At 42.5% G+C, this 27,344-nt stretch overlaps 1 protein-coding gene across 3 annotated transcripts in view; it reads left to right on the top strand.

Moving 5' to 3' along the window:
* Positions 1-27,344, top strand: part of TTC28 (tetratricopeptide repeat domain 28) — a 548,651-nt gene that overhangs the window by 244,615 nt on the left and 276,692 nt on the right. For all 3 annotated transcript variants that reach the window (XM_075569008.1, XM_075569007.1, XM_075569009.1), the window contains 2 exons: positions 4,937-5,084; positions 23,131-23,403. In XM_075569008.1, coding sequence (XP_075425123.1) covers positions 4,937-5,084; positions 23,131-23,403 — 421 coding nt within the window. The remainder of the gene's footprint in view (positions 1-4,936; positions 5,085-23,130; positions 23,404-27,344) is intronic.

Raw genomic sequence — 27,344 nt, 5'->3', positions numbered from 1 at the left:
TAGTGCGTCTGTGATCAAATGCATTGCAAGGAACCCCAACCCTCTCTAATAGCGCGTCTGAGATCAGATGCATTGTAAGGAACCCCAACCCACTCTAATAGCATGTCTGAGATCGGATACATTGTAAGGAGCCCCAACCCTCTCTAATAGCGCGTCTGAGATCAGATGCATTGTAAAATTGTATTTGGTACAATTTTCATATGACCTGAAAATATCAGGAAACCTTTAGGGACTCAGTTAGAAAAACACTGCTGTAGATGCAAAAATACACATTATGGCCTATTGACATAAACAGGGCAGCTGACAGGTAGGGACAGCCAGTACTTCTGTCCCGGGCCCTGGTGAGACAGGGGGCCCAGCCCGCTGGCCAACAAGTCAGTAAGGGAAACTGAGCCCAATTAGGGCCTTCCTGCACAGGCGGGAAAAACATCTTTGAATCTTCCTGGCTGTGCAGCTCCTTATTTCTAATCCTAAACCAGCCCCAGGAGCTGGCGCTGCCGCCCAGTGCTTTCTCTCCCCTCTCAATCCCTCCCCCACCCCCCCGAGTTGAGGAGCAACCACCACCTTCACAGGGTCCCCCTGCAGGCCACCTCAAAGCCCCTTCATAGAGCCCCTTCATAGAGCCCCTCCGTGGGACATTGCAGTCCCCTTCACATGGACCCTCTGTGGGCCATTGTAGCTCCCTTCACATCCCCCTCCTTGAGCCTCCCCTCTGCCGGACCCCTCTGGACTGTCTCAAGTCCCCTCCGTGGGATATTGTAGTCCCCTTCACACGGACCCTCTGTGGGCCATTACAGGCCCCTTCAAAGGGCCCCTCTGTGGGCTGTCTCAAAGCCCCTCTGTGGGCCATTGCAATTCCCTTCACAGCCCCCTCCCTGAGTCACCCAGGTGTTCCTACTTCCTCTTCCAGCTCTCCACTGCATACCAAGGTACTGTAACACCCTCAGCCAATACCTCTTCCCCTCACCCCTCCATGCCCCATACCTTGCCCCCCACCCCCTTGCCCTTCCACCTCCCCCCCAGCCCCATACCTTTTTCCCTGCCTTTTACCCCCTTATCCCATACCTTTTTTTTCCCTACTCACCCAGTCCAGTACCCCCACCCCTTACCCCATAATTACATAAATACATATTTTCCCACCCTTATCCCATACCTTTTTGCGTGCCAGAGGTCCTGCGGTTTTCAAGAAAAATATCTAAAGAAAGTATCAATCTAATAAACGTATCAGTGTAATTGACTTCTTTAGAAATATGTAATCACTCTTCAAGTAAAAGTAAGGAGGGCTAGAGGGTGTATAGGAGAGGGAGGAGAGAGTATATGAGGGGGAGAGGGTGCGAGGGAGGGGGAGATACACAGGGGATGGTAGTGTGAAAAGGGGGAGAGAAATAGAGGGGGGTGAGAGCAAGGGGAGGGGGAGAGGGAATGTAAGAGGGGCAAGTGCCAGGCGGCTGACATGAGGGGTCCGATGGAAACTAGTTCTGGGCCCCAACTGAAACGGGCTGGAGTTTTAATCTGAAAACAATATAAAATAATGAACTATCATCTTCGACATTATAATTCATGATTGAGAAAAGATAAGGCGTACTATTTTGGAAAACAGAAAAGATACTGTGCGCTACTATCTAACTAACTACTAGGATTTATAATATATGGATATACACAGTGCAGTAACTAAACCATAAGAATATGTGGTACTATTTTGGAGGCTCACATCATGCAAACCCTGAATGTTCGCACACCAATACATTAAGATTTCGCTTTCTCTAGTTTACTGCTGTTCTATCTTTTATTTGGGAAGAAGAAGAAGAAAAAAAAGAAAGAATCAGACACAGTTTGATTAATATTGATCCCAGAGTGAAGACTGAGCTGAGTTGTCTGGGGATTAGAGGAGTTATTAGACATTGTGTTCATTGTATTGATTTGTTCTAATATTTCATAGTTGGCGTACTACACAAAGTAAATATTAGATTGGTGAGTGGAGCCAGCAGACTGGGGAATGATGTGCATGCGTTCAGCATGTAAGAAAAGGTGGAACGTGGTCTAACCTTACTAATAGGTACAATATTTAATAAATCTTAAAGGACAGATAAATGAAAGGGTATGGAGGATAAAGGCTATCATGATGTCACTCAATGCAATTTCACAAAAGGGCAATTGTGTCAAATTAATCTGTCCTGTTCTTTCTTCAATTTAACTGGTCTTTGTAAATCTCTGCAAGGTCTTAGATAAGATAAGAATATAGTAACTGAAATGGACACATGCTAAAGCTATTATTGGTGGGAGATTTGATAAATGGCAGCTTAATGATGGGGATATTGAGCAAGTATTTGTCGGAGTGGACGCTGTTGTTAGTGAGGTACCTTGGGGCTATATTGTGGGACCAGTATTATAGTAGATATTTATCAGCGACCTTAGCACGGGGGACAAAAAAAAAAGCAACCGAGCCAAGGGCACAGACGAGCACTTGGAAATGGATAACAAAAACTTCAGTTACATGCAAGACAATCATTAAGTGGATACAAATGAAGATGGAATAGATTTGGGGGATATAATACTGGTGTAAACGTAGAGTGACCATTTAGGATTTAAAAGAGGAGGTATTTCATGTAGAAAGAACAACGTTTTGATGCCACATGGTAATGTTAACAGTGATGTTCATACATGTGAAAGAAGGATGTATTCACAATGTGAACACAAAAGGTCCAGAAGCACCATTAAAGCTGCAGACGAAGCAATATTCTACGTGTGTTTTTTTTAAATTAATCAATTCTGTACTATGAGAAAATACTTGTAGCATTTTTTTAAAACATCTCTCAATGAGATTTGTAATGTATTATAATGTAACAAGCATTTTTGTTTCTATAGCAACCATTTACAAAGTTACATCCCCTTCCTCTTCTGAAACAAGCTCGGGCACACCCCTTTTTGAGCCCTGCCCTCTCTAGCAGTGGACCAATTGTATCTAGTGACTGCCTGGTCACATGATCTTCCCCACAGAACTTTGCATCTTGGGTCCTCTTCTGCTGCACTGACAGCCATTTAGTGAACCCCATAGCCAAATCTTCGTTGATGATCACAGGAGAACTGATCGATCGGCAACTTAGCTAATTACTGTAGATTCTATTGCTGCACATATTAAAGGGGGAAAAATGAATAAAAAAAAAACGTCAGTTTGGACTGCTGCTTTAAGTGACTTAATATGACGTTAACCTAAGTTAACATCACGTCATGCCTTACTGCATAGATTGAATGGCTAATAACATAACGTTATCTATAACGGCCGTTGGTGATAATGAGAGGCATTCCCCCTCACAGTGCATATCCACTGAAGAGAGAGTTTCAAGTGAATGGCCCATCAGGTGTCTCCTAGCGCTGGAGGTGCCTTCTGGCATAGCACAGCTTAGTAAATAATATATATGGCCCATAATGTAATATTTAAACAATGTGATGTTTCTGTCGACAGATATTTATGTGATGTGTGTGGGTATACTGTACATGTCTGTGCAAATCTGTGCGTTCATGCACAAAATAAAGATTTTGCGTTTATACAGTAAATCAAGAGAGTAGTCAGCATCCATTGTATGTATATTGTAGCATCATTCATTCTTTCAATAAGCCTTGTAGACAACATGCATGATTTTATTTAGATCTGCGAGCAATAGGTATAAAGAATAACTACTTTTGTGATGTAAATATTTGCAGGAATGGTGTTTCGTATACAGGAGTAGCAGGCTTCATTGTTCCTGCGAAACCTCAACATAACCAGACATGCCTTAGAATATAACTGAGTTCTCATAGCCAATGGTAATGCCGGATACCCCAATATACCACAAAAGAGAGGACAATGAAGCCAGCTACATCTGGATATAAAACACAATTCCGGGTGTTGGGAAGGCATAGAGAAAAAAATTACATGTCAAATGAGAAATAATATTACTGTTACAATATTACTGTTACATAGTTACATAGTAGATGAGGTTGATTAAAGACATGTATCCATCAAGTTCAACCTATGCTACATTTAGACAACAGATACTTATCCGATATTTCTATTTACAGTATTTTGAGCTAGAGGAAGGCAAACAAAAACCCAGTGAAACATTATCCAATGATATCTCTTAAGGGGAAACATAAATTCCTTCCTGACTCCAATATTGGCAATCAGATTACTTCCTGGATCAACATTCTTCCCATGTTTACTTATTTGGTATATCTCTGTATATCTTTCCTTTCTAGAGAGATGTCCATCTTTTTTGAACAAATCTATTGTATCTGCCATCACAGTCTCCATGGGTTATGAATTCCACATTGTAACTGCCCTTACTGTAAAGAACCCTTTCCTTTGTTGCAGGTGAAATCTCCTTTCCTCCAACCTCAAGGGATAACCCTGTGTCCTTTGTTCTGCCCTTGGGATGAATAGTTCTTTTGAAAGCTCCTTATATTGACCCTGAATATATTTGTATATAGCTATCATAGGAGGTGAAAGTGTAGATTACTGGTAAAAACACTACCTTTTGAAGTGGATAAACTCAGTTTGAATTCCCAACACTCTCCTTGTGACCTTGCGCAAGTCAATGTATTTCCCTATGCACCAAAAGTTAGATTGTAAAAGAGTATCAAGTATAGAACTTTGAACTTTGTAGATGATACAGAATGTATTAGGTATCCAGGAGAGTGGCTTAGAGTGAAATGATTCTAGTTGCAGCATGGATAGAATGCAACGGAGAATGTTGTGAAGCAGGGAACATGTTAGTAGTAGGCTACAATAGTCAAGACAGGAAGGAATACGGGCATGTACAAAGTGTAGAACCTTAAAGGTGTGCCTTCAAAGTTCTGTGTACAGCGATGCAACAATTAATTTATATACTGTGTATTATATAGTCAGCTACTATTTCCTTTCTTGACATTAAAGTGCATCACTTCTTATTTGTTCTAGGCATACTTCAGACAGGGTGTTGCCCTTCAGTACCTTGGTCGCCATGCAGATGCACTGGCTGCATTTGCGTCCGGATTGGCTCAGGATCCCAAGAGTTTACAGCTTTTGCTTGGCATGGTGGAGGCAGCAATGAAGTCGCCAATGAGAGGTGAGTTAACATGCAGCATATCTGGTAATGAATGATAGCAACTAAAGCTCATATGTAAATGGACGATGAGCTATCACATGCTGATTTACATACTGTATTTAAAAGAACAGCTCAACCCCGTTATAACGCGATCTGTTACAACGCGAATCCGCTTATAACGCGATGCAAGCGTGGCTCCCAATTTTCGTATCTAGGAATACTTTACAACACGATTATTGGTATCTTAAATACTTTATTGTATGCATACAATTGTACATTATTTCTAACGCGATCCGCTTATAGCGCAATGTGATTCTTTGGACCCCTAGCACAGCGTTATAAGGGGGTTGAGCTGTATATTCAAATACTTACAGATGTTGCAGGCTTCATTGTTTCCCCAGCTAATAAAATATTTCTCATACTAACGAAGAATATTGCATTTTCCATATGATTTAGTGGCAGTGTTAGTGCAGAATATCCTAACCTATCCCACAGAAAGGGAACAATGAAGAATGCTACATCTGTACATAAGCAACAAAAATGGAGCAGCGCACAGCCAAGGGAGTCATGGGTCAAAAAAATTAATGAAAAAAAGTTAATTAATTAGACATAACTAAAAAGGAGGTGCAAAGAACTCTCCTATGCGTTTCGCACCTCAAGTTGCTTTATCAAGGTTTTGCATTTTGCTACCAGCGGTTGTTCAATCCTCAAACAGAGACTCCTGGAGTGGGTGAGGAAGAAGAAAAATGTGAGTGCCAAGTCTTGCTGAAGAAAATGATTTGTATGGACATTTCCAATTAGGTTTTCTGGGCGCGGATAGTACATATTTCACTCACCTTTACCTTCAGGGAATTATTGTCCCTTTATTGAGAAGAGCGCAAGATACTTTCACTTTTCTCTTTTATCACGCGCTCTTTTATGGAGGTCTCTTTGATATTTTAAATGAAGATTCTTGTTCCAAAGATCTTTCAATCCGGAACTTCTTGAGCAACTCATATACTATTTTGACTTTATTACATCTGTAGATAGCAAAATAACATTGCACAAAAAGGATTATACCTAAATTCAAAAATTGGGTAAAAAAAGGGCAGTGCACTGCCTAAGAAATGGAGGAGGCTGACGGTGGCAAAAAAAGTTCCTTTAATGAATAAAAGGATCAAACATCGAAACGCGTAGGTGTGCGTTTGCTGTTACATCCAGGGGTCATGTTTGATCCTTTTATTCATTAAAGGAACTTTTTTTGCCACCGTCAGCCTCCTCCATTTCTTAGGCAGTGCACTGCCCTTTTTTACCCAATTTCTGCATGCTTTGTCTGGTGGACTGCACGCTGCTAAGGATACCTGCTGGGACCACTCCGCAATGAAGAAGTCTGGAAGCAAACAGTGAGTCTTCTTTACACTTTGCATTATTATATGGGACAATTTATGTACGGTTTATTGTGCTGGTTAGCACCAGCTACTAGTCCCTTAGCCCTACTAGGGTGCTTTATTGCTGTTCATATCAACATTGGAGGGGCCCTAACAGAAGAATTGATTATGCTTTAAGGGGACCTGTTTTACTTTGATGCACCGGTTGCCTACTCTCTATATCTAAATTCAAGTGGGAAATCCAAATGACTCTGTATGTAGGGTGCGATGGCTCACACTGTATGTATGTGTCTGTCTGTCCACCGTCCATCTTTGGGTATTTAATTAGTGAATACATATGAAAGACCAGTAAACTCAGTATGTTAGTTTGAAGATAATGACATGGTATAATTAAAATAATTCTGCAATAATACATCATTTGCTGATGTTGATGCCTGAGGTCATTCATAAGAAAACATTTATTTTCCAACGTTATAGGGCGACACTTACATTTTGTGAAGGTACAATATACAGTACAACACAAACAGTGAATGTGTCCGTTAAGGGCTTATATTCAATAAAGTGTGATAGTGCTGATTCTGCGCTTCTGCATGGAAACAAACCTTCAAATCAGTGGGAGTTTCCGTGCGGTAGTGCCAGCCCGGAACGATGCCACTTTATTGAATAAGCATCTTGATCACTAAATTACTAGTAATACATTGCTAAAATATTGCAAAATATTATGATGAAATTGTTTGATCCACGTTTTTCATTGTCAATTGTCACAAACATTAATCATATCTCTGCCAAGGTTATCTTCCGACCTCTGAAGTATGTAGAGTGGCCGCTCCTGTGCTTAATTGCTCCACTTGCTTCTCAGCAATCAATACAGGGGATAGAAGGGCTGTGGTTATTTTGACAGTAAGAAAAGAAAGGATCCCTTCTTAGCGACTTACCTGCTGTGCCAGCGCATAAGAATGTCATTGTGTTTGTCTCAAGCCCCTTGTCCTGTGCTTCAAAATATGTTTTGAATAAAACAAAAAATTTATAACAAAATATGTTATAAATAAGTGATTTTATAATAATCTATCACAGAAATTCACTAATCTACCTTTTCCGGGTCACGAATGGTGCTGGGAAGACCCCTTCTGCAGAAGAAACTTGGCAGATGCAGAGCTGACAATTACCACTCTGTTTTCTGAAGCCGCAGCACGAAGTGCTTTCGGTGGTGCTATGCAAGGCATTGTGGGCCACGGCTTCAGGAAGCAGAGCGGTGGTCGGAACGTCTGACACATTCCTTCTGCAGCTGCGGCCTTTACAGCACTGGGCTGGCCAGTGCACACGGGGCTATTTTACTGTACTTGTGGAGGTAAGGTCATTTTTTCATGCCCTGGTCCCTCAATCACACACAATGTAATACACCTCAGCAGGGTACAGGGTCCAGAAACTTAGTTGCTTAAGGGCAGGAGGTCCAGTCCTCAAGGGCCACCAACAGGCCAGGTTTTAATGATATTCCTGCACACGTGGCTCAATCAGTGGCTCAGTCATTTTATTGCACCACCTGAGGCAGGGATATAATTAAAACCTGACCCGTTGGTTGCTCTTGAGGACTGGTTGAACACCCCTGCTTTAGTGGGACAATCCCCCCTAGGACTGAAGTGAGCTAATGGCAGTTGTATGTTCTATAGGTTAAATGTAGCTGACTACCCATTTTTATACAAATCAAACAAGAATAAGTATTTTTAAATAGCTTTTTTTTTTTAACCTTTTAGGAGCTTTTTATAAAATCTTCACCTAATCTATTTTGTGATAACAGCCGTTTGTAAACTGTTCTATATGCAGAGATGGTTCATTGCTGTAGTATTTTACTAATAACGTGTAAAGAGATTAACCATAGTAACATTCAGATTAAACAGACCTGGAGAAAATTAAACTCATTTATTTGTTACAAAGCAAATAAGTGCAAATGTCAGATTTGTGGGGGGAATGAATCTTTCTATGGAAGGCAATTGTTTTATAATAATTTAAATTTATAATAATATAAAACGTAATAATAAATTATAAAAATTGTGTTGTGTATAAAACGTTTTCTGCCTAGTACGCGCAATTACTCCTTTTAAGAGGACTTTTTTTGTTACCACCCTCCTGGTTCCCGAGATTCATACAGTACCTGTAAAGGTAATGCTGGTACTCTCCCCGCCAGGAGTAAGAAAATGGCGGTTGAAATGTCCGGTGTGCAGGCCAATAGGAAGCTGCCACATCATCGGTTATGGCTTTCTATTGGCCTTCTTGTGGACATACTGGCGGAACCTTACCTGTATCTCAGGAATCGGGGTCCCCCTTGGAGCTGAAGTTAATGCAGTTCAGTTTCAGGGGACCCCCTGCTTCCCTTCCATGTAAAAATAGGTTGAGGAAGGCAATGGACTTGTTCCTTTAACTCCCTCTCAAGTTAATGTCGCCGTTAGAAAAGTAATTCTAAGTACTTCAGGATTCTCCACTGGCTCTGCTGCACATGAAGAGAAATTAACAAACGCACAACCACAGCAAGCTCTGACCCCAAACCCACCACATCATATATATATATTTATTTATGTAAAAAGGAGAGCTACTGGGCGTGGCCAAATGTATACAACACAAGACAGAAAAGCCCAATGTAACATCCAGTTTGACAAAATATATAGTAATTAGTATATACAGCTCAACCCCGTTATAACGCGGTCCGTTACAACGCGAATCCGCTTATAACGCGGTGCAAGCGTGGCTCCCAAATTTTCGTATTTATGAATACTTTACAACACGATTATTGGTATCTTAAATACTTTATTGTACATTGCATACAATTGTACATTATTTCTAACGCGATCCGCTTATAGCGCGATGTGATTCTTTGGACCCCAAGCACAGCGTTATAAGGGGGTTGAGCTGTAGTTAAATACTTAAATGATAATATTCTCATAAACAAGGGTCATTTGGTTAAACCCTTTGGCCAAAGCGTTAAAGAGAAGTTTCAACAGGTTAGGTTAGGACCTGCAAAGTTTGGTCATGCCTTGACGTTGGCTTGCAGGCTTGGCACATGAAGAAAAGGCAGACAGGCCTAACCACTGAACCGGAGACAGATCTACATGTCTTTGGTAACAATTCTCGTCATCTATTCACTGCCTCATCGTTTGCTACAATACCTCCACAAACTATGCTTAATTGGGCATGAACCACAAGGAGTGTATGTAGTCATTGAGGCTTACATTTCTCCTTCTCACTGAAAGACGTTTCCAGGGCATATTCCAACAGTCAGTGAACCAAGGTGTTTATTTCTTTTTATTTTTTAAATGAAAACCATGCCATGCTACTTTTTGTGCATTTAGGAGAATAATAGGAGCTGTGTGTAGCTTTATTGCTGCCTGGCTTTTCTTTATTTCTTGGAGAAAATGTACTTGCATATATACGCAATTTGTAAGTTATCTGTGTGGCAAAGATTAGTGACACGCGATGTTAGCGCTACGGCCCTTGTTACTAAAAGCAGCTATTACACCAGATATCTGCCAGTGACGGAAGTCACTTTTGTGCCATGTGGAATAACACCACTTGTTAAATATGGGCCTACGTCTTTATTTTTAGTGTCTTCTTTGTCCAATTTTTTTTTCACATGAAAGTTATACATATATTTGCTATTTTTTGGTAAGAGAATGCCATGGTGACACACAATGGTACCACAGGTCCCCGCCAGCAGTAAAATATGTAACCGATCAATTTATATGTAACATATTTTACAGTATGAAGCAAAAAATAATAATCCAGCGCCTAAAATCAAATCCAATCAACAGATAGTTCAGTCTGACGAAACAGAATGTCCAGTCCTGATGTCCTGGAATCTTTCAGATGTGTCGTGAAAAGCCGCCTCACAATATGTGGAGATAAACACAGCAATAGATCATAATGCGTATCCGTAACCACTGTTGATAAGACAATACAAACACTGACAGACAAAATAATAAAATAATAACACTGACAAACAATTTAAATACACTGACTAATACTAACATGAAATTAAACAACACCTAATGAACAGCTGAAAAACTCATTTAACTAATTTAATTACAATCTAAAAATAATTATGAAACAATTATTATGGAACAAATTAGCTTCATAATAATTGTTTCTTAATTATTTTTAGATTGTGATTACATTTGTTTTTCAGCTATGGCATTATTTAAAACGCCCATTATTGTAAATGTCACACATATACGCTCATTGCAGCCTAAATTATATGCATGCCATATTCACTAGGTTCCGTTAAGGTTACCGCCTGGAAGTAATGCTACGTTATTTAAGCAATATACGAAAAAAAGAGCGAAATCTTCGTTGCTCCGTAACCCTTAGAAACATATTATTATTCAATGGAGGTACTCACATGAGTCCAAAGTCCCGTTAGTGTGAGGGTTTCACCCCGTGGCTTGTGGCGCTGGTGCTGACGTCCAAGCTTCCCACAGCTCACGTGATGATGTAACACTCCATTCAGGGAGGCAAACTTGAAATCGTCATAGATATAGGTCCCAGAAACCTTTTGAGCTGGTTTTCTGTGCTGCTGAGCACGCATGCGCAATCGGCACTTGCTGGCTGCTCCTGTGCATGGGCGATCAGCAAGCTCCGATCGTGCACGACCGACCAGCAAGTGGCGATTGCCCATGTGCATAAGTGACCAGCACACGCCAATTCTGCATGCACAGCCAGCAAGCGCTCTTCACGCATGGGCAGTTGGCGAGCGCCGTCTGCGCGTGCGCGACATTTGTCCCGGTTTTCTGCAGGACAAATAAGGTCACCCTATATATAAGCGGAAGTGTCCCAGGGAATTTTTGGCTGACAATATTTATTGGCTAACCCGAATGGCTGGTTTGGGGTATATAGAATTACCCCTTAATCTCTTTTTGGGGGGCCACAGAGATGTTGGCAGCAAAATCTATTGTGCATATGGAGAAATCAATAGGCCAAGATGTGGGAAAAGTTGGGGGTGCCATCGCCTTAGGAGATTTACACATGCACCCAAATGCTCAGTCTGGATATTTTTGTTGTGTCGTGAGACTTGCTAACAAATTCCAATATCTTACAACCAAGGTGTGATATAAAATGTGTACAGCAAATAAAAAGACCACTTGTGAGCACATTCACATGTCAGACAGGTCTGCAACCCTGCCTTCCCCCATTATCTCTTAGTTTACGATGCAGCAAGGGATTCTGGGTAATGCCATGCAAATAAGCACTCATGGCGTGCCACTCTTTACTTCTTATCCATTTTAACATGGGCCAATGCCTGCCGTATTACACAGCTTTTCAGCACAGCATGGGGCTTAGAAGTGCAGAGGCAGTAAGCCTACTCACAGACAGTTGTTACAACCTTTTTGGGTCTCATAAGTGTGAGGCTGGGCATACTGGCTTTGCAATAAGAAGCTGGTAGCGGGGATAAACAGACATTAAAAAGGTGAAAGTGTAAAATATGAGCATACGCCATTATTCTACCTCTCCTCCGTGACTCATTTTGCTTTCTTCTATCTCTCCTTCATCCGTTACAGATGTAGGTCACGTTATTGCAACCCCGTGTCGCGCTCCCACGGAAAAATGCCACAATAGCGCCGCCTTCCCTTTTGTGCGGCTGATACAAAACGATGGGCGCCTCTCCCGCTGGCGCGGTGGGTGTGTTCCGCTGCAGCGCACAACAGCTTGCAGTGACGATGGCTATAACTGTATCATTATTTTTTTTTACTGCTGTTCTTCATTTTCTCTGTGCTTCCCCTTCCTATTATTCTCCCTGGGGATACAAAGAGGTTAACAGTGAAATTGACCAATGTGTGTATAAGTATAACCTATCCCAGCTTCATATTGCAAAGTCACTGCTGACGAGACCCAAAAGGTCGAAACAGCTGTCTGTGAACAGGTTTAGTGGCTGTGCTCTTCCTTAACCCAAGCTGTGCTGAAAAGCTGTAACAGGGCAGGCATTGGCTTATAGGGGACCATGTTAAAATGGATATGAAGTAAAAGGTGACACTGTGTGCTCATTTGCATGTAATTTCCCAGAATCCCTTGCTGCAGTGGAAGCATTGTATGCGAAGAGCTAATGGGGAAAAGGAACAGACCTGTCTGAGACATGTGAATGTGCTCACACGTGAGATTTTATTTGCTGATAACCAAGGATAAATGCCACAATTTAGCAAAGGTTGAACTCAATGGATATATGTATTTTGTTCAACCTAAGCTATTTGGTCACTATACTACTGCCCTGCCAAACATATTACGCACGTTTTTGACATACAGACGTAGCGATGTTATTGCGTCCACTGGCACATTAGGGTGGGGTATTCTGTGATATTCTGCGTTATCACTGCCACTGAATCCTATGGAAATTCTGTGCTATTCTGCATTATAACACAAAATGTTGTGTTATCAGCGGGAGCAATGAAGTCTGCGACATCTGTAAACAACAATAAATAACTTATAGGGGAGACAAATGTATTTATTCATTTATAATATTTGACTAGAGTCTCTGTTGCTTCAAAAACATTTAATTGCCAAGAAAAACTTAAATGAGAAGCAAACATTTTTTTCCTATTGCTTTTTCCTACTCCATCCACTGTGACATCCTCGTGTAGTTTTCCATTTTGAAGGAATTTTAATGGAAAAAATGTTTGTTATGGCATTTACATGTGTTTTACATGATAGGACAGAAACCTTTGTATGGTAATAGTTTAGTTAACAGTGCCATCCACAATGAGGATCATATTTAAGTAATTAATAAAAAAAAAAAGGGAAATACTTTATTTTGATAGTTATCGTTAAAGTAGCGATTCAGTTTTAATTAAAAAAAATGAAAAAATTAATTGCATTAATTACAGGATTGAAGCAGAGGGTCTCCGGAGCTGAACTGTGTTAATTTCATCTCCGGGAACCCCCTGCTTGCAGAGATGCTTACATCTGTTAGGGGGGGACGGGGGGTGCGGTATCTCTTTTTAGTTTAAATGTCCCGTGCACGCGGGCCAATAGGAGTCCGCACCAGATGACATCACAGCTTCCTATTGGCTCGCGTGATGCGGGACATTTAAGCGCCGCCATTATGTTAGGCACACAATTTCTCTGACTGCAGATATACCTGCACCACTTATGGAGGTAGGGTGTCTGGGCCCTGGAAGCAGGGTGTCCCCAGAGCTGAAATGAATGAGGCTCAGCTCCGGAGACCCCCTGCTTCAGACCGATGTTAAAAAAAAATAATAATAAAAACGCATGAACAGCTCCTTTAAATGGGGTTAGTACAGATACCCTTCATTTTTTTTAAAAGTGTTGATAAGTATTTTTGGTGTGCACAGATTGCTTTAATGTTAGTGCACACACACTACAGTGTAAGACAGCTGTGCACAAAGTGGGGGGCGCGAGACTCGCTGCGGGGGGCGCAGGGTTTACAGGGGCCCCGCACGCTTCCCGAATACATTTAAATTAATGCCGGGGGAGCTGCAGGGCCTCTGTAAACTTCTACCTTGTTTCAGACGCTCCTGGTCATGCGTCGCCATGGCAACGCAGTGCCAAATGACGCCACGGGGTCATGTGACGTCGCGTTGCCGTGGCAGCGTGACGTCATGCCGCCAGGACATCTGAAGCAAGGTAAGCAGGAGTGGCGCGAGGAGAGGGGGACAGACGGCAGGGGGCGCAGGGAAAAAAGATGGCGCTCCCCTGGAGTAAGACACCCACAAAGCCTTTTGAGCACACATCCCCATTTATGCTGAAAGGACATATCAGCGGTTAATACTTTCAGCAGAAACACAACAAATAAAGCTAAAGCTAACGTTTTATACCGTTGTATTAAAGTTCCATGATTTATTTCTTGATCGGTATATTGCGATGTAGGCACTGGCCCCAGAATCATAGGAGAATAATATCTTCTCAGAAGGAAATCTTATAAAAAGGAAAAAATCTTGTAAGGAAGAAATCTCAGGGGCCGGTGGCTGGAATCTTTCTGTCGAGTACATCGCCCATAATAAAAGAAAAGAGAAAACAGGGCCACTGCACAGTTAATCACTCGCAAAGTATATTATAACCATAACTCTTCAGGCATGTGAAATAGCAGCATCTTAAAGACATTAAGATCATTATACACGTAAGATGAGATGATAGGTACATAAACTGGTTTAAATTATATATTGATCTGCAAATCAATCAGTTTGAAGATCACCCATTACCAATTTACCGCTCTGTCTTTTGTATACCTTTCGTTTGGGTTACAGTGGCATTTAACAGCCATTTCCATGTCAGTGAATCACTGGTTATCACACAAACTCAGAGACATTTTACAAGGCATTACCTAAGACTCGAGAAACGTAAGGCTTTGCAGTTTCCCATCTACCTTCAGTTATAAACTCAATACCCAAATCAGTGGAACATGGTTTTAAGGGGTACGTGCCCATGCTCTGGACTTTGAAAGCCAGATTTGGAAGACACACTCATACTGTCAAAATCATTCACATTTCCAGTTCTAAAAAGACACCCCCCGCATTGTGTTAACCATTTGACTCGAGGATAGCAGGCACCGGCTTTGGCAATCCGGGTTTCGCAGCTTCCACTCATTGGCGTGTTTAAGGTAGTTTGCCCTAGGGAACAATCTGTTTTGATGAAGATATAAATCAGTGCTCAAGAGCAACCACAAGGCCATGTTTTCAATATTTCTTAAATGAACTTAGATACCCAATTAACCCAGCTCTAATTATTACTGAACTCGCTTCCTTAGGTATGGACTGAAAATCTGGCCGTCTGAAGTTACGAAGCCTTGATAGGAATCTGGCATCTCAATGTTATGATGAAATAACATTGGATATATATATATATATATATATATATATTTTTATACATTCCATAAAATCATTGAAGGACAATAGGTTGTCCGGGGCTACATGTGGCTCTTCGGGGCTTCAACTGCGGCCCCCAACCACTGATCAGCCCAGCAGCCCACTCTATCTCCCCCGTTCAGAGTGGACATGTCGCTAGTGTGGATAGTAGCGTCTCCTCGCTTCCTATTGACTGTGCTAATCACTAGTTCCCAGTGTAAGGAGAGGAGTGGGACAGCATGCATCAGTGAGCCGGCATTAAGAAGATGACTGGAGCACCCACCTGCAGCTGCAACTTCCCTTCTGCCTGTGCACCATATATGTGGGTACTGTGCAGCTCCTTTGAAGGCTCAAGAGCCACACGTACCTAAAATACATGGTAATGGCAAAATGTATAGATGAGTATATTCCACTTATTAAAACCTTAGCTTTGTTCCCAAGGCTTTGTAAACAGATAGTTAAAATATGGGAACGTAATCATTCACTATATCTTAATTTAAAGGGGCAATCTTTGATAAGACAAAAGTGCTCTAATAACAGGGATATATTTAGGGGTTAAATGTGGGAGATTCATCTTTGTACCAACATTTGACAGTGAGCTGAGACATGGAAGGAGTGATTAGGTCTGTCTACTCCGTTTTGTCTGTTGTCTGATGTCACCGAGCCTGTCTCTCTCCTCTTACCTTATCTTTATTGTTTCACTGATAAGGACTAGATGGGTAAAGAAAACACTTGATTGGAAAATATTCCTCCATTTAGGAGAGCCTCTAAAAATGCTATTTATAATTAATTTCTAGAGAAACAAAATAAGCCAAACCATTGTATAGTTAGATTCATTTTCTAGTTTGCCTTTTGTGTTTTCTACCTGATCATTTCCATGGGGAACCCATGTGAATTAGTTAATAACTGTTCCCTATTCACTTATTTTTTGCCATTCATGATTGTAATCACCCTGAACATTTGCTCATTAGATGGGTGCAAATAAATGTCCCACCTTTCAATATATGTCAAATAGTCCACGGTCCGGTTCTTTTCTCAATTTATTCAGAGACAATAGAAAACATCTTTCACAGCATCATTTCAGTCAGTTACTTCATTCAGGCATATAGAATTTAGTGATAGAGTGGAGAATCTTTAGCTTCGTTGTTCTTATCTTGGGTGTTCAATGATTCTGAATTCTATAAATCCAAATGCAATCGTTATACATTTTAGCAATCCCTGTTTTTCTCATTGTCAGCCAAAATATTCTTAGTGAATCATCAACATTAGAACACTGTTTCTTCATTTAGTAATATTTACTTTGATTTAGAAAACCCTTCTTTGTTCTGTCACTAAGTAACTATAATTTATCCTATGTTCCTTATCTTTTAAGACCCATTTCTATTGTATTGTCTTTTACTGCTATTTAACTAACCTTTGATTCCAAACTCATGATCATATACTATTCAACTCAGCAGACATTAAACATATCAATTTTCTAAAATCACATGAAACATGTCTACACCTGCCTGTCTTCAGACTGATTTATCTTCTTATCTTTGCAGAGGCAGATTATAATTTTCCATTATAATTTCTAACTTAATACTAAATTACTTATTTTAACTAGGTATATGCTGAATGTATATGTATATAGACAATATAACATCTTTATTATTTAGGCTTGAAATCGTCCTATCATCCATATGTAACCCCTCTTTATGGCTACCCCATCAATTTCCTTGGGAAATTCCAACTTCCCACCCTCGAGCATCTGCGGGTACCCCAATCTGCCAATTGGGATTCTTGGCCCTTCTGCCCGACTGATGCCGTGTATTGAAGGAAAACCATGCAAGGTTCTTCTGGATAGTGGTTCGCAAGTGTCTATAATCTTCCAATCATGGTACAACCAATATCTGCGACACCTGCTACTGCAGCTGCTGAATGGACATGTTGTGTGGGGCCTCAGTGAAGCTATCCGTACTTGGGCTACGTGTCGGGAAGTTGGAATTTCCCAAGGAAATTGCTGGGGTAGCCGGACCCCTTGAAGTAGTGGAACTAATATGTCCTGAAGCCCGTGAAGGAGGAGAAGCCGGAGCCATAATTGAAACAAATGCGAACATCTTCAGCAGACTAGCAAGTGGTGCCAGACTGATGGAGGAGATGATTACAATTTGACATTGACCATTCACCCTATGTGTTTGAAGGCCTACCGACGAGCCGAGAATGAAGCTACTAACAAGTCTTATTATTCCCCACCATGTACAGCTCAACCCCGTTACAACGCGTATCCGCTTATAACGCGATGCAAGCGTGGCTCCCAATTTTCATATTTATGAATGCTTTACAACATGATTATTGGTATCTTAAATACTTTATTGTACCGTGCATACAATAGTACATTATTCTAACGCGATCCGCTTATAACGCGATGTGATTCTTTGGACCCCAAGCACAGCGTTATAAGGGGGTTTAGCTGTATGTTGAATTGAAGGGAAAGTGACCCTCCATTAAGAAGTAAAAGGTTCAACTGTAACTATAGAAGACCCTGCCCCCGAACAATTTCCTGGGGACTATTAGTAAAGGCCGGAGTGCTGTCCATACAGTAAGGAAAAACATATACTATAGGAGCGGAAGTGAGAAATGAGACATCCCATGATGTGTGGATACAAAGGGCCACTGTGATAGCTCACCTGTACAGTGCTGAAGTGATGGGCCCAGCCGGGACGAAGAAGACTCATAACAGAAGACAGACGCCAGAGATGTTCCAGAATACTGGAAGAAACGGCTTTCAGAAAAAATGTCTCATAGGCCAGAGGTTTTCTCCACTCAAGAATGGAATGTAAGAAAAGCCCATGGAGTGGAACACTAGATTCATCTTCATGATGCTCGCCCTTTTAGAAAAAGGTCACGTAGATTGGCCCCGTTTGATGTGGAGGATGTGAGGAGACACCTACATAAACTAATGAGAGCTGGCATAAGTTCTGAATCCAGAAGCCCGTATGCATCACCCATAGTGGTAGCCCGGAAAAAAAATGGAGCAGTGAGGATCTGTATTGACTATCGCACATTGAACAAAAGGACCACCCCAGATCAGTACACGATGCCACGTATAGAAGACGCATTGGATTGCCTCACTGGGAGCAAGTGGTTTTCAGTTTTGGATCTTCGCAGTGGATATTATCAGATCCCAATGAGCCAACACGACAAAGAGAAGACTGCCTTTATATGCCCGTTGGGATTCTACCAGTTTGAGCGGATGCCTCAGGGAGTGTCAGGAGCCCCAGCTATGTTCTAAAGGCTAATGGAACGAGTAGTGGGAGATATGAACCTACTTGAAGTGCTGGTATACCTGGACGATATAATAGTATTTGGGAAAACCCTGGTTGAACACGAAGCTCGGTTGGTGAAGTTGATAGATCGATTAAGTGACAGTGGACTAAAATAATCAGTGGATAAGTGTCAGTTCTGTCGGACGTCTGTCACATACGTTGGACACATTGTATCTGAGAAAGGAGTGGCCACAGATCCTTCTAAATTAGTAGCTATTGCATCATGGCCAAAGCCTACGCAGCTAACAGCACTGCAGTCTTCCTTGGGATTCTGCGGGTATTACAGACGTTTCGTGAACAACTTCTCAGCTGTAGTTATACCCTTGACACAGCTGACAAAGGGTTACCTGCCACCAAAAGTGCGCAGCATGGCTGCGGGGGCCACCAATCAAGTTATTTCAAAATGAATGAACCATTTGGGAATAGATGAACTCCTAAGTGCGAGGAGGCTTTCCAAGCCATAAAAGCCTGCCTGATGAAGACGCCAGTTTGCATATCCACAAAAGCCCTATGTGATGCATGTAGACGGCAGTTTGAATGGACTGAGGTCATTGCTGTACTAAGAGCACCAAGCGGGACTAAGACCAGTAGCGTTTGTGAGCCAGGGGTTGATGCCGTCCGGGAAAAACTACCCAGGTCACAAACTGGAGTTTTTGGCTTTGAAATAGGCGGTAGTGGACAAACTACATGACTATCTATATGGAGCAGTGTTTGTAGTGCACACAGACAACAATCCCCTTATGTATATTCTATCATCAGCAAAACTGGATGCCACTGGACACAGGTGGTTGTCACCATTGGCCACTTACAATTTCAGTCTAAAGTACAGACCTGGGAAACAAAATATCAATGCAGACGCATTGTCACGAATTCACTCAAGCCCAGGATGGACTTTGGAAAAACATTACCGCCGCAGGAGTGCACGCAATGTGCAAGCAAGTAGAAATGCCGAGAGACATTACCACAGAGAATCAAAATGGAGTGGCTGATAGTTTGGGGATCTCTACCACTGGGGTTTCTTTAGTGTACTCTCACCCCGCAGAGTTGACCATGGAGGGATTACCCCAACTAAACTCACAAGATCTATCCTGATCGCAGCAGACGGACCCAGGACTGAGAGAAGTGTGGTCAGCTCTGAGGGACCGGAAGTCGCCTCGGGCAATCATCGGGGATCACCCTGAGAGTCGACTCCTTGTGAGGCAATGAGATAACCTGGTGCTTAAGAATGGAGTAATGTTCAGAGTTGCTAAGAAAATGCAGCACCTGGTGACTAAGCAACTGGTACTTCCGTACCGATATAGGCAAGTGGTTCTACGTTCACTACAGGATGATCGTGGCCACTTGGGCACATACAAAACAATGGAATTAGTGAAAGATCGATTCTATTGGCCCAGAATGGCACAGGATGTCGAGGAATATTGTAGGAACTGCGGAAGGTGTGTGACCAGAAAGACTTTGCCTACCTGGGCCGCACACTGACCAATGTCACCAGCAGTGGGCCACTGGACTAAGTCTGCATGGACTTCCTGTCATTCGCAAGAACACCAGTAATATCTTTGTGGTCCAGATCACTTCACCCGGTATGCACAAGCATTCCCCACATAGGACCAACGAGCCGCTACAGTCACCAAAGTGTTATGGGACAAGTATTCCGTCCATTATGGATTGCCAGCCAGGATACACTCCGACCAAGGAAGGGACTTCGAAAGCCGACTTATCAAGGAATTACTACACATTTGTGGGATAAAAAAAATCCAGAACCAAGCCTTACCACCCACAAGGAGATCCGCGACGAGAGAGATTCAATAGGACCCTATTAAATATGATGGGTACCCTAAATAATCAAGGAAAAGAAAGATGGAGTCAGCATGTACACCACTTAGTCCATGATTATAACTGCACCAAGAATGAATACACTGGGTATTTACCCTATTACCTAATGTTTGGACGGGAACCCCGATTGCCCATTGTCCTGTGTTTTGGAGTGTCGGCAGATGGCACATCGCCAACCACGTGCATGCAATCTGTACAGAAACTCAGAGGCCAGTTATAAGAAGCGTACAAGCTGGCCACTTCTGCAACTGACACAAATAATCATGGAAACAAAAGCCGTTACAATAAAAGACTACACGGGCAAGAGCTACATATGCAGGACGGAGTCCTTATCCGGAATCTGGGGATACCAGGAAAACACAAAATAGCAAATCGCTGGAAAACCGAGCCTTATGTGTTAGTAGAGAACCACAGAGAGTCCATGCAGGACCCCTAAGAGAGAGGCAACTGCAGAGAAAGAGAGAGTTGCCCCATTGGACCAGTGCATGCAGCAGGGCCCAGCAAAGACCATGACCTGACAGTGCAGAGGGAAGCAGGCAGACAGAGGCTACTACAGAGAGAGATTAGGGAGCGCAGCTGTGCAGGATTTACATCAGGTTGGAGTGGGTGAGCTAACCCACAAAGGATATAAACTGCAGTTATATTGCCATTACAGTTTGATCTTTGTGAAGCACCAGGCCTGCAACACACACATCGTTTATGAGCTCCAACGAGTGTGCTAGCACACCAGGATCTACAGGCCAGTACCCCATGATTGGGAAGCCAGACAGAGTTATTATTTGTTTGCGCAGCGTTCGCACTGTTGGTATCATTTGTTTAAGTATATATGTGTATGGAGTGTTTCTGAAATTAAGAGTCACAGTACTGATTCATATGAGATATGTAACACCACAAATTATAGCTATATGAGTTTATAAAGCTTGTTTTATTTCCTTACCACTGTGTTGTGTCTAGTGACTACAGTCTCACATAACATGTACCACACACTATAAGAATTAAACATAACATGTACCACACACTATAAGAATTAAACAGTAACCCGTAAGGCTCCCACCTCAGTGATAGGCCATATAATCTGAGGTAAAATAGAGAGGGGTTACACATACAATAACATATGGCCTCCCATGATCATTGTGTATTTTACTTATACCCTATGCCAGGATAGACAGAATGCTCATAAGATTGTTTAGCACTTTGGATAAATCTGTTATCCGTGGTCTACGGAAGATTGGTCTTTAGGAGTGAAGAAGCTGTCCATCCATATATGTCTCAATTGGAGCTGCTCATTGACAAGCAACCTAATGTTCGGACTCATGATGAAGCAGGACCATTGAAATATTATTAAGTTCCTCGTTCTTCATTCCTTTGTATTTCCCTGTATTTTTCGCTCTTCCTCAGCACTCCTCAATATATCTCATCACAATTTCTGCCTGCATTGACCTATTGGCAGCTTTGAGGGCTGTTAGAGCCATAATAAATCTATGTGGTGCCAGTTGGACATGCTTGGACTATGAAGTAGAACACATAATTTAATTGATTACTGCAAAGTGTGAGTGCTCCATTAGTCAATACAAGGGAAGAAGTGTGAGCACTGTTCAGAAACGCAAAGTAATTATTTAAGTTGAAATCACACTAATAATTTTGTAATAGTGACAGATGGTGGTTAGACTGTTTCATTTTTATTGGCTAAGTAATGAGACTAAACAACACTCTTTCATATAAATTGATGATGAAATGAAACAATGTAACATTATTGTATTACGAGCTGTGAAGTATTCAAAGGCTGAATGTGTAGTGGTAATTCTAACTATTACAAGAGCACTACCCCCACAAACCATATACAATGAGATGTATCAGTACTTATTAACAGTTCATATATATCGTCATTCCCAAACTTCAAGTCCAAATTCAATGAGCTACAGTATTATCTTAAAGTGGCATTTTTTTGTTGTTTTTTTAAAGGATTTTTTTTACTAGGTTTGAAGTCAGTAGCAACTCCAACTGGCCACAGAAAATGTCTGTTTGTAGGCTCAGCGTCCCACAGGCCAATAGGAAGCCACAGCATAATCCCTTGCGGCTTCCTATTGGCTTCCTATTGGCCTACGTGTCGCGTGGACCTTTAAACAGAAGTGAGATACCGGCATCACCTTCAGATGTGCTTCAGTTAATTTCATGTACCTCTGAAAGCAGGGGTTCCCGGAGCTGAAATGAATGCGGTTCAGCTCTGGAGACCCCCTGCTTCACACCTAAGGGGGGATATTTATTTATTTTTTAAGGCAAAGCTCCTTCAATTGTTTTAAGGTGCAATCCCAAACAGTGGGCCAAGAAAAACTAAATATTTCAAGAATTTACTAATCTAATTTGCTTTTTCAAAGCTGCAGACTCCCCAATTTTTTGTTTGACGGAATTGGAACCTGGGGGTACCCTGGAGTTGAACAGCGCTATAATTAGCTCCATGGTCCCCCGTATTCCCGAGATATTGACCTTTTTATAAGCCAGTAAAATAAAAGTAAAATCCACGATGGCAGCCGGGATCGTCCAATAGGAAGACACAATGTCATGATCTGATGACACAGCAGAAGACTGTTTAGTAAATATGGCCCTACATGTCAGTGTCAATGCCAACACAGAAAAATATACCTGGCTGTATCGGTTGTTATTATTTGCTGTTTGTTTCTTATATTTATTAAAGTGCCTTAATTTGTGGCATCTTTTCTCGTAGAATCTCTGGAACCAACCTATCAGCAACTCCAGAAGATGAAACTGGACAAGAGCCCCTTTGTGGTGGTGTCGGTGATCGGGCAGGAACTACTGACTGCAGGACACCACGGAGCCTCGGTGGTTGTATTAGAAGCTGCGCTGAAAATTGGAACATGCAGTCTCAAACTGAGAGGCTCCGTGTTCTCCGCCCTGAGCAGCGCATACTGGTCTCTTGGGAACACAGAGAAAAGTACAGGATATATGCAACAGGACTTGGAAGTAGCAAAGACTCTAGGTATACTCATGTTCATTATGAATTATTTGTGAGTCTTGTGCTTGTATTCTAATATTATAATCATCTTGAAAAGCATTGATACTTTGAGCGATGAAGAAAGACATTTCCACAAGCCATTCCCAGTTCCATTAATGGGAAGGAAAGAATGTAATATGAAGATCACATGAAGTGTTTAGGCTAAAATAGGCAAATTTACTGGAAAATGCAGCTGCGTCAGACGCTTCTCTCCCGGAAGACATCTTATGGTTCGAATGAATTAGCCAGGAAGGGGATGTTCTCGGGTGAATCAGAAAACTTTGGCTTTTATTCAGCAACAATGTCCACAAAAAAAGTAGCTTCCTTCACCATAAGAACTTAAGCAAACAGTCCAAACCATATGTTCAGCTGTATTTGCCCAAAGTGTATACTGTATACAGTACTGTACACATCCGTTGGCAGCTAGGCTGATACTCTAGCAGGCGTGTGCAAGCTTCTGCAGTCGCAGTTCAACCAAACGAACTAAGTTCCCAGAAGATCAATGCCATAAAAAAGAATTAAAAATGAGCCCGGAGTGAAGTAAAGGATGTTCCTATCCCCAGCTATAATGGAAATGGCCCAGTAAAAAGTATACAAAACAAAATACCAGCGCCACGGAAAAAAAAGCCTAAACAATATAGAAGATACCATATATAGCAAAGACTTAAAAGATCACATTAAAGGCAAATGAAACATATATATGTGTGTGTGTATATACAGCTAAACCCCGTTATAACGCGCCTCGTTATACCGCGATTCGGTTATAACGCGGTTTTCCCGTGGCTCCCGTTTTTTTTTTTAAAAAAAAAAAAAAAAAAAAAAAAAATTTTTTAAAAAAAATTTTTTTACATTTTTTTTTTGCACACTGCACACACTCACTGCACACACACTGCTCATTGCTCACACTGCCACACTGCACACACACTGCACACTGCACACACACTGCTCATTGCTCACACTGACACACTGCACACACTCACTGCACACACACTGCTCATTGCTCACTGCCACACTGCACACACACTGCACACTGCACACACACTGCTCATTGCTCACACTGACACACTGCACACACACTGACCACACTCACGCACACTCACACACACTTACGCACACTCACGCACACTTACGCACACTTACAGACACTCACACACACTCTCACACACACACACACACACACACACTTACACACACTTAGACACTCACACACACTCACACACACTTACACACACTTACACACACTTAGACACTCACAGACACACACTCACACACACTCACACACACTTACACACTCACAGACACTCACACACACTCACACACACTTAGACACTCACAGACACTCACAGACACTCACACACACTCACACACACTCACACACACTCACACACACTTACACACACTTACACACACTTAGACACTCACAGACACACACTCACACACACTCACACACACTTACACACTCACAGACACTCACACACACTCACACACACTTAGACACTCACAGACACTCACAGACACTCACAGACACTCACAGACACTCACACACACTCACACACACTCACACACACTTACACACTCACAGACACTCACACACACTCACACACACTTACACACACTTACACACACACTCAGACACTTACCCACACTCACACACCCATATACACACACACACTTTCTCTCCCATATATACATACACACACACTCTCTCACTCTACACAGACGGGCCGCGACCAGCACCACCACCCGCTCCCCCCCCTCCTCCCGCGCAGGCAGCGGGAGCACCGGGGACAGCGGTGGGGAGAAGAAACCCCCCGCTACAACCTCCATGCAGGCAGCATGGTTCTGAGGTAAGCGGCGACCTGAGGGGACATCCCCACTCCCATCTCCTGCCCCGCGGCCTGTCCCGAGGTGACAGGGGGAAGCGGGGACAGGAGAGACATCCCCGCTCCCATCTCCTGCCCCGCGGCCTGTCCCGAGGTGACAGGGGGAAGCGGGGACAGGAGAGACATCCCCGCTCCCATCTCCTGCCCCGCGGCCTGTCCCGCGGTGACAGGGGGAAGCGGGGACAGGAGGGACATCCCCGCTCCCATCTCCTGCCCCGCGGCCTGTCCCGAGGTGACAGGGGGAAGCGGGGACAGGAGGGACATCCCCGCTCCCATCTCCTGCCCCGCGGCCTGTCCCGAGGTGACAGGGGGAAGCGGGGACAGGAGAGACATCCCCGCTCCCATCTCCTGCCCCGCGGCCTGTCCCGCGGTGACAGGGGGAAGCGGGGAGCGGAGGGACATGCCCGCTCCCATCTCCTGTCCCGCGGGATGAATATGCGCTAAAGCGCGGCGGCCATTTTTTTTTCTCGCGACCCCGTTAGTAACGCGGTGGTCTCGGGGTGGACCCCGAGACCCGCGTTATAACGGGGTTTAGCTGTATATATATATGTATATATATATATATATATATATATATATATATATATGTATATATATAGATAGTTATCTTAGTCCAAAGAAGGTACAACAGCCCTTTCATGCTAGTCAGCTGCAGTTCTCTCAAAATAGAGTTCTGTATAGCATGTCCGATCCTTCTTGTGCTGCCACTTGATTTGGTTCTCAATAGTCTCTTTCCTCGAAGATGCAAACAAAGCGGAGACAAATTGCAAATGTCTGTATTTGTTCCATTTAAAACGAACAGTCATTATCTTCTCACGTACGTCTGCTTTAGTCTATGAACCCCATCTAAGTCCTGATGAAGTGTGCTGCTGTGAAGGGGAGGAGCTAGACTGCCCTTCCAGGACGAAAGCATGGGGATCATAGACTACAGCGGAGGTGACATGTAAGTGAGAAGATAATGACTGTTGGTTTTAAATAGAATAAATACCAAGTTTTGCAGAGAAGAGTAATCAAAAATACCTGTAGCTTCAAAAAAAGAAAAGATCCAACCCGATCATGTTACGGTTAGGTACAAATTAGTGTCCCGCAGTTAAATCCTCTTATTGGCTACTTAAAGGTACCTCTTAGAATTCCTATATGTTACCCTATATGTCAATCAAAATAGCATGTCATGAAGGGTGTCACACTGGAGGCCCCTATGACATACGATGTACATCATGTCCATCCCGTTCCCTCGCCAGGAACTAAGTGGAAGATGATGTGGTCGCCTGGGAGAGCTGGCAGGACCCTCCAGATATGGAAAGGGTTAATATAGCTAAAACAAGAAAAAAATAAATCTATATTAAATAGCTGCCGGCAAAGTAAATAGATGCAAATAATAATCTGTGTCCATAAATGCCATCAACGTATGATGCTGGTAATCTCTCAGGGAAAGTGATACTTCCTTATAGGTTAAGGCAAAATTACATGTCCATATGGGACTCAGAAAAAAGGTGAGCAGAGGAACACAGAAGGGAAGAAAATATAACAGTAGAGCAGTGTTTTTTGTAAACATTTTTTTGGTTAAGAAACCCTATAATTATATTGTGAGATTCTGAGGAATCCCAACCCTCCCTAATAGCGCGTCTGAAATCAGATACATTGTAAGGATCCCAAACCCTCTCTAATAGCGCGTCTGAGATCAGATACATTGTAAGGAACCCCAACCCTCTCTAATAGCGCATCTGAGATCAGGTGTATTGTAAGGAGCCCCAACCCTCTCTAATAGCGCATCTGAGATCAGATGCATTGTAAGGAACCCCAACCCTCTCTAATAGCACGCCTGAGATCAGATGCATTGTAAGGAACCCCAACCCTCTCTAATAGTGCGTCTGAGATCAGATGCATTGTAAGGAACCCCAACCCTCTCTAATAGTGCGTCTGAGATCAGATGCATTGTAAGGAACCTCAACCCTCTCTAATAGCGCGTCTGAGATCAGATGCATTGTAAGGAACCCCAACCCTCTCTAATAGTGCGTCTGAGATCAGATGCATTGTAAGGAC

This window comes from Ascaphus truei, chromosome 13 (genome assembly GCF_040206685.1).
Source record: "Ascaphus truei isolate aAscTru1 chromosome 13, aAscTru1.hap1, whole genome shotgun sequence".
Lineage (NCBI taxonomy): Eukaryota > Metazoa > Chordata > Amphibia > Anura > Ascaphidae > Ascaphus > Ascaphus truei.
Note: the sequence above shows the minus strand (reverse complement) of the source record. Positions and strands in the feature narration are given on the sequence as shown.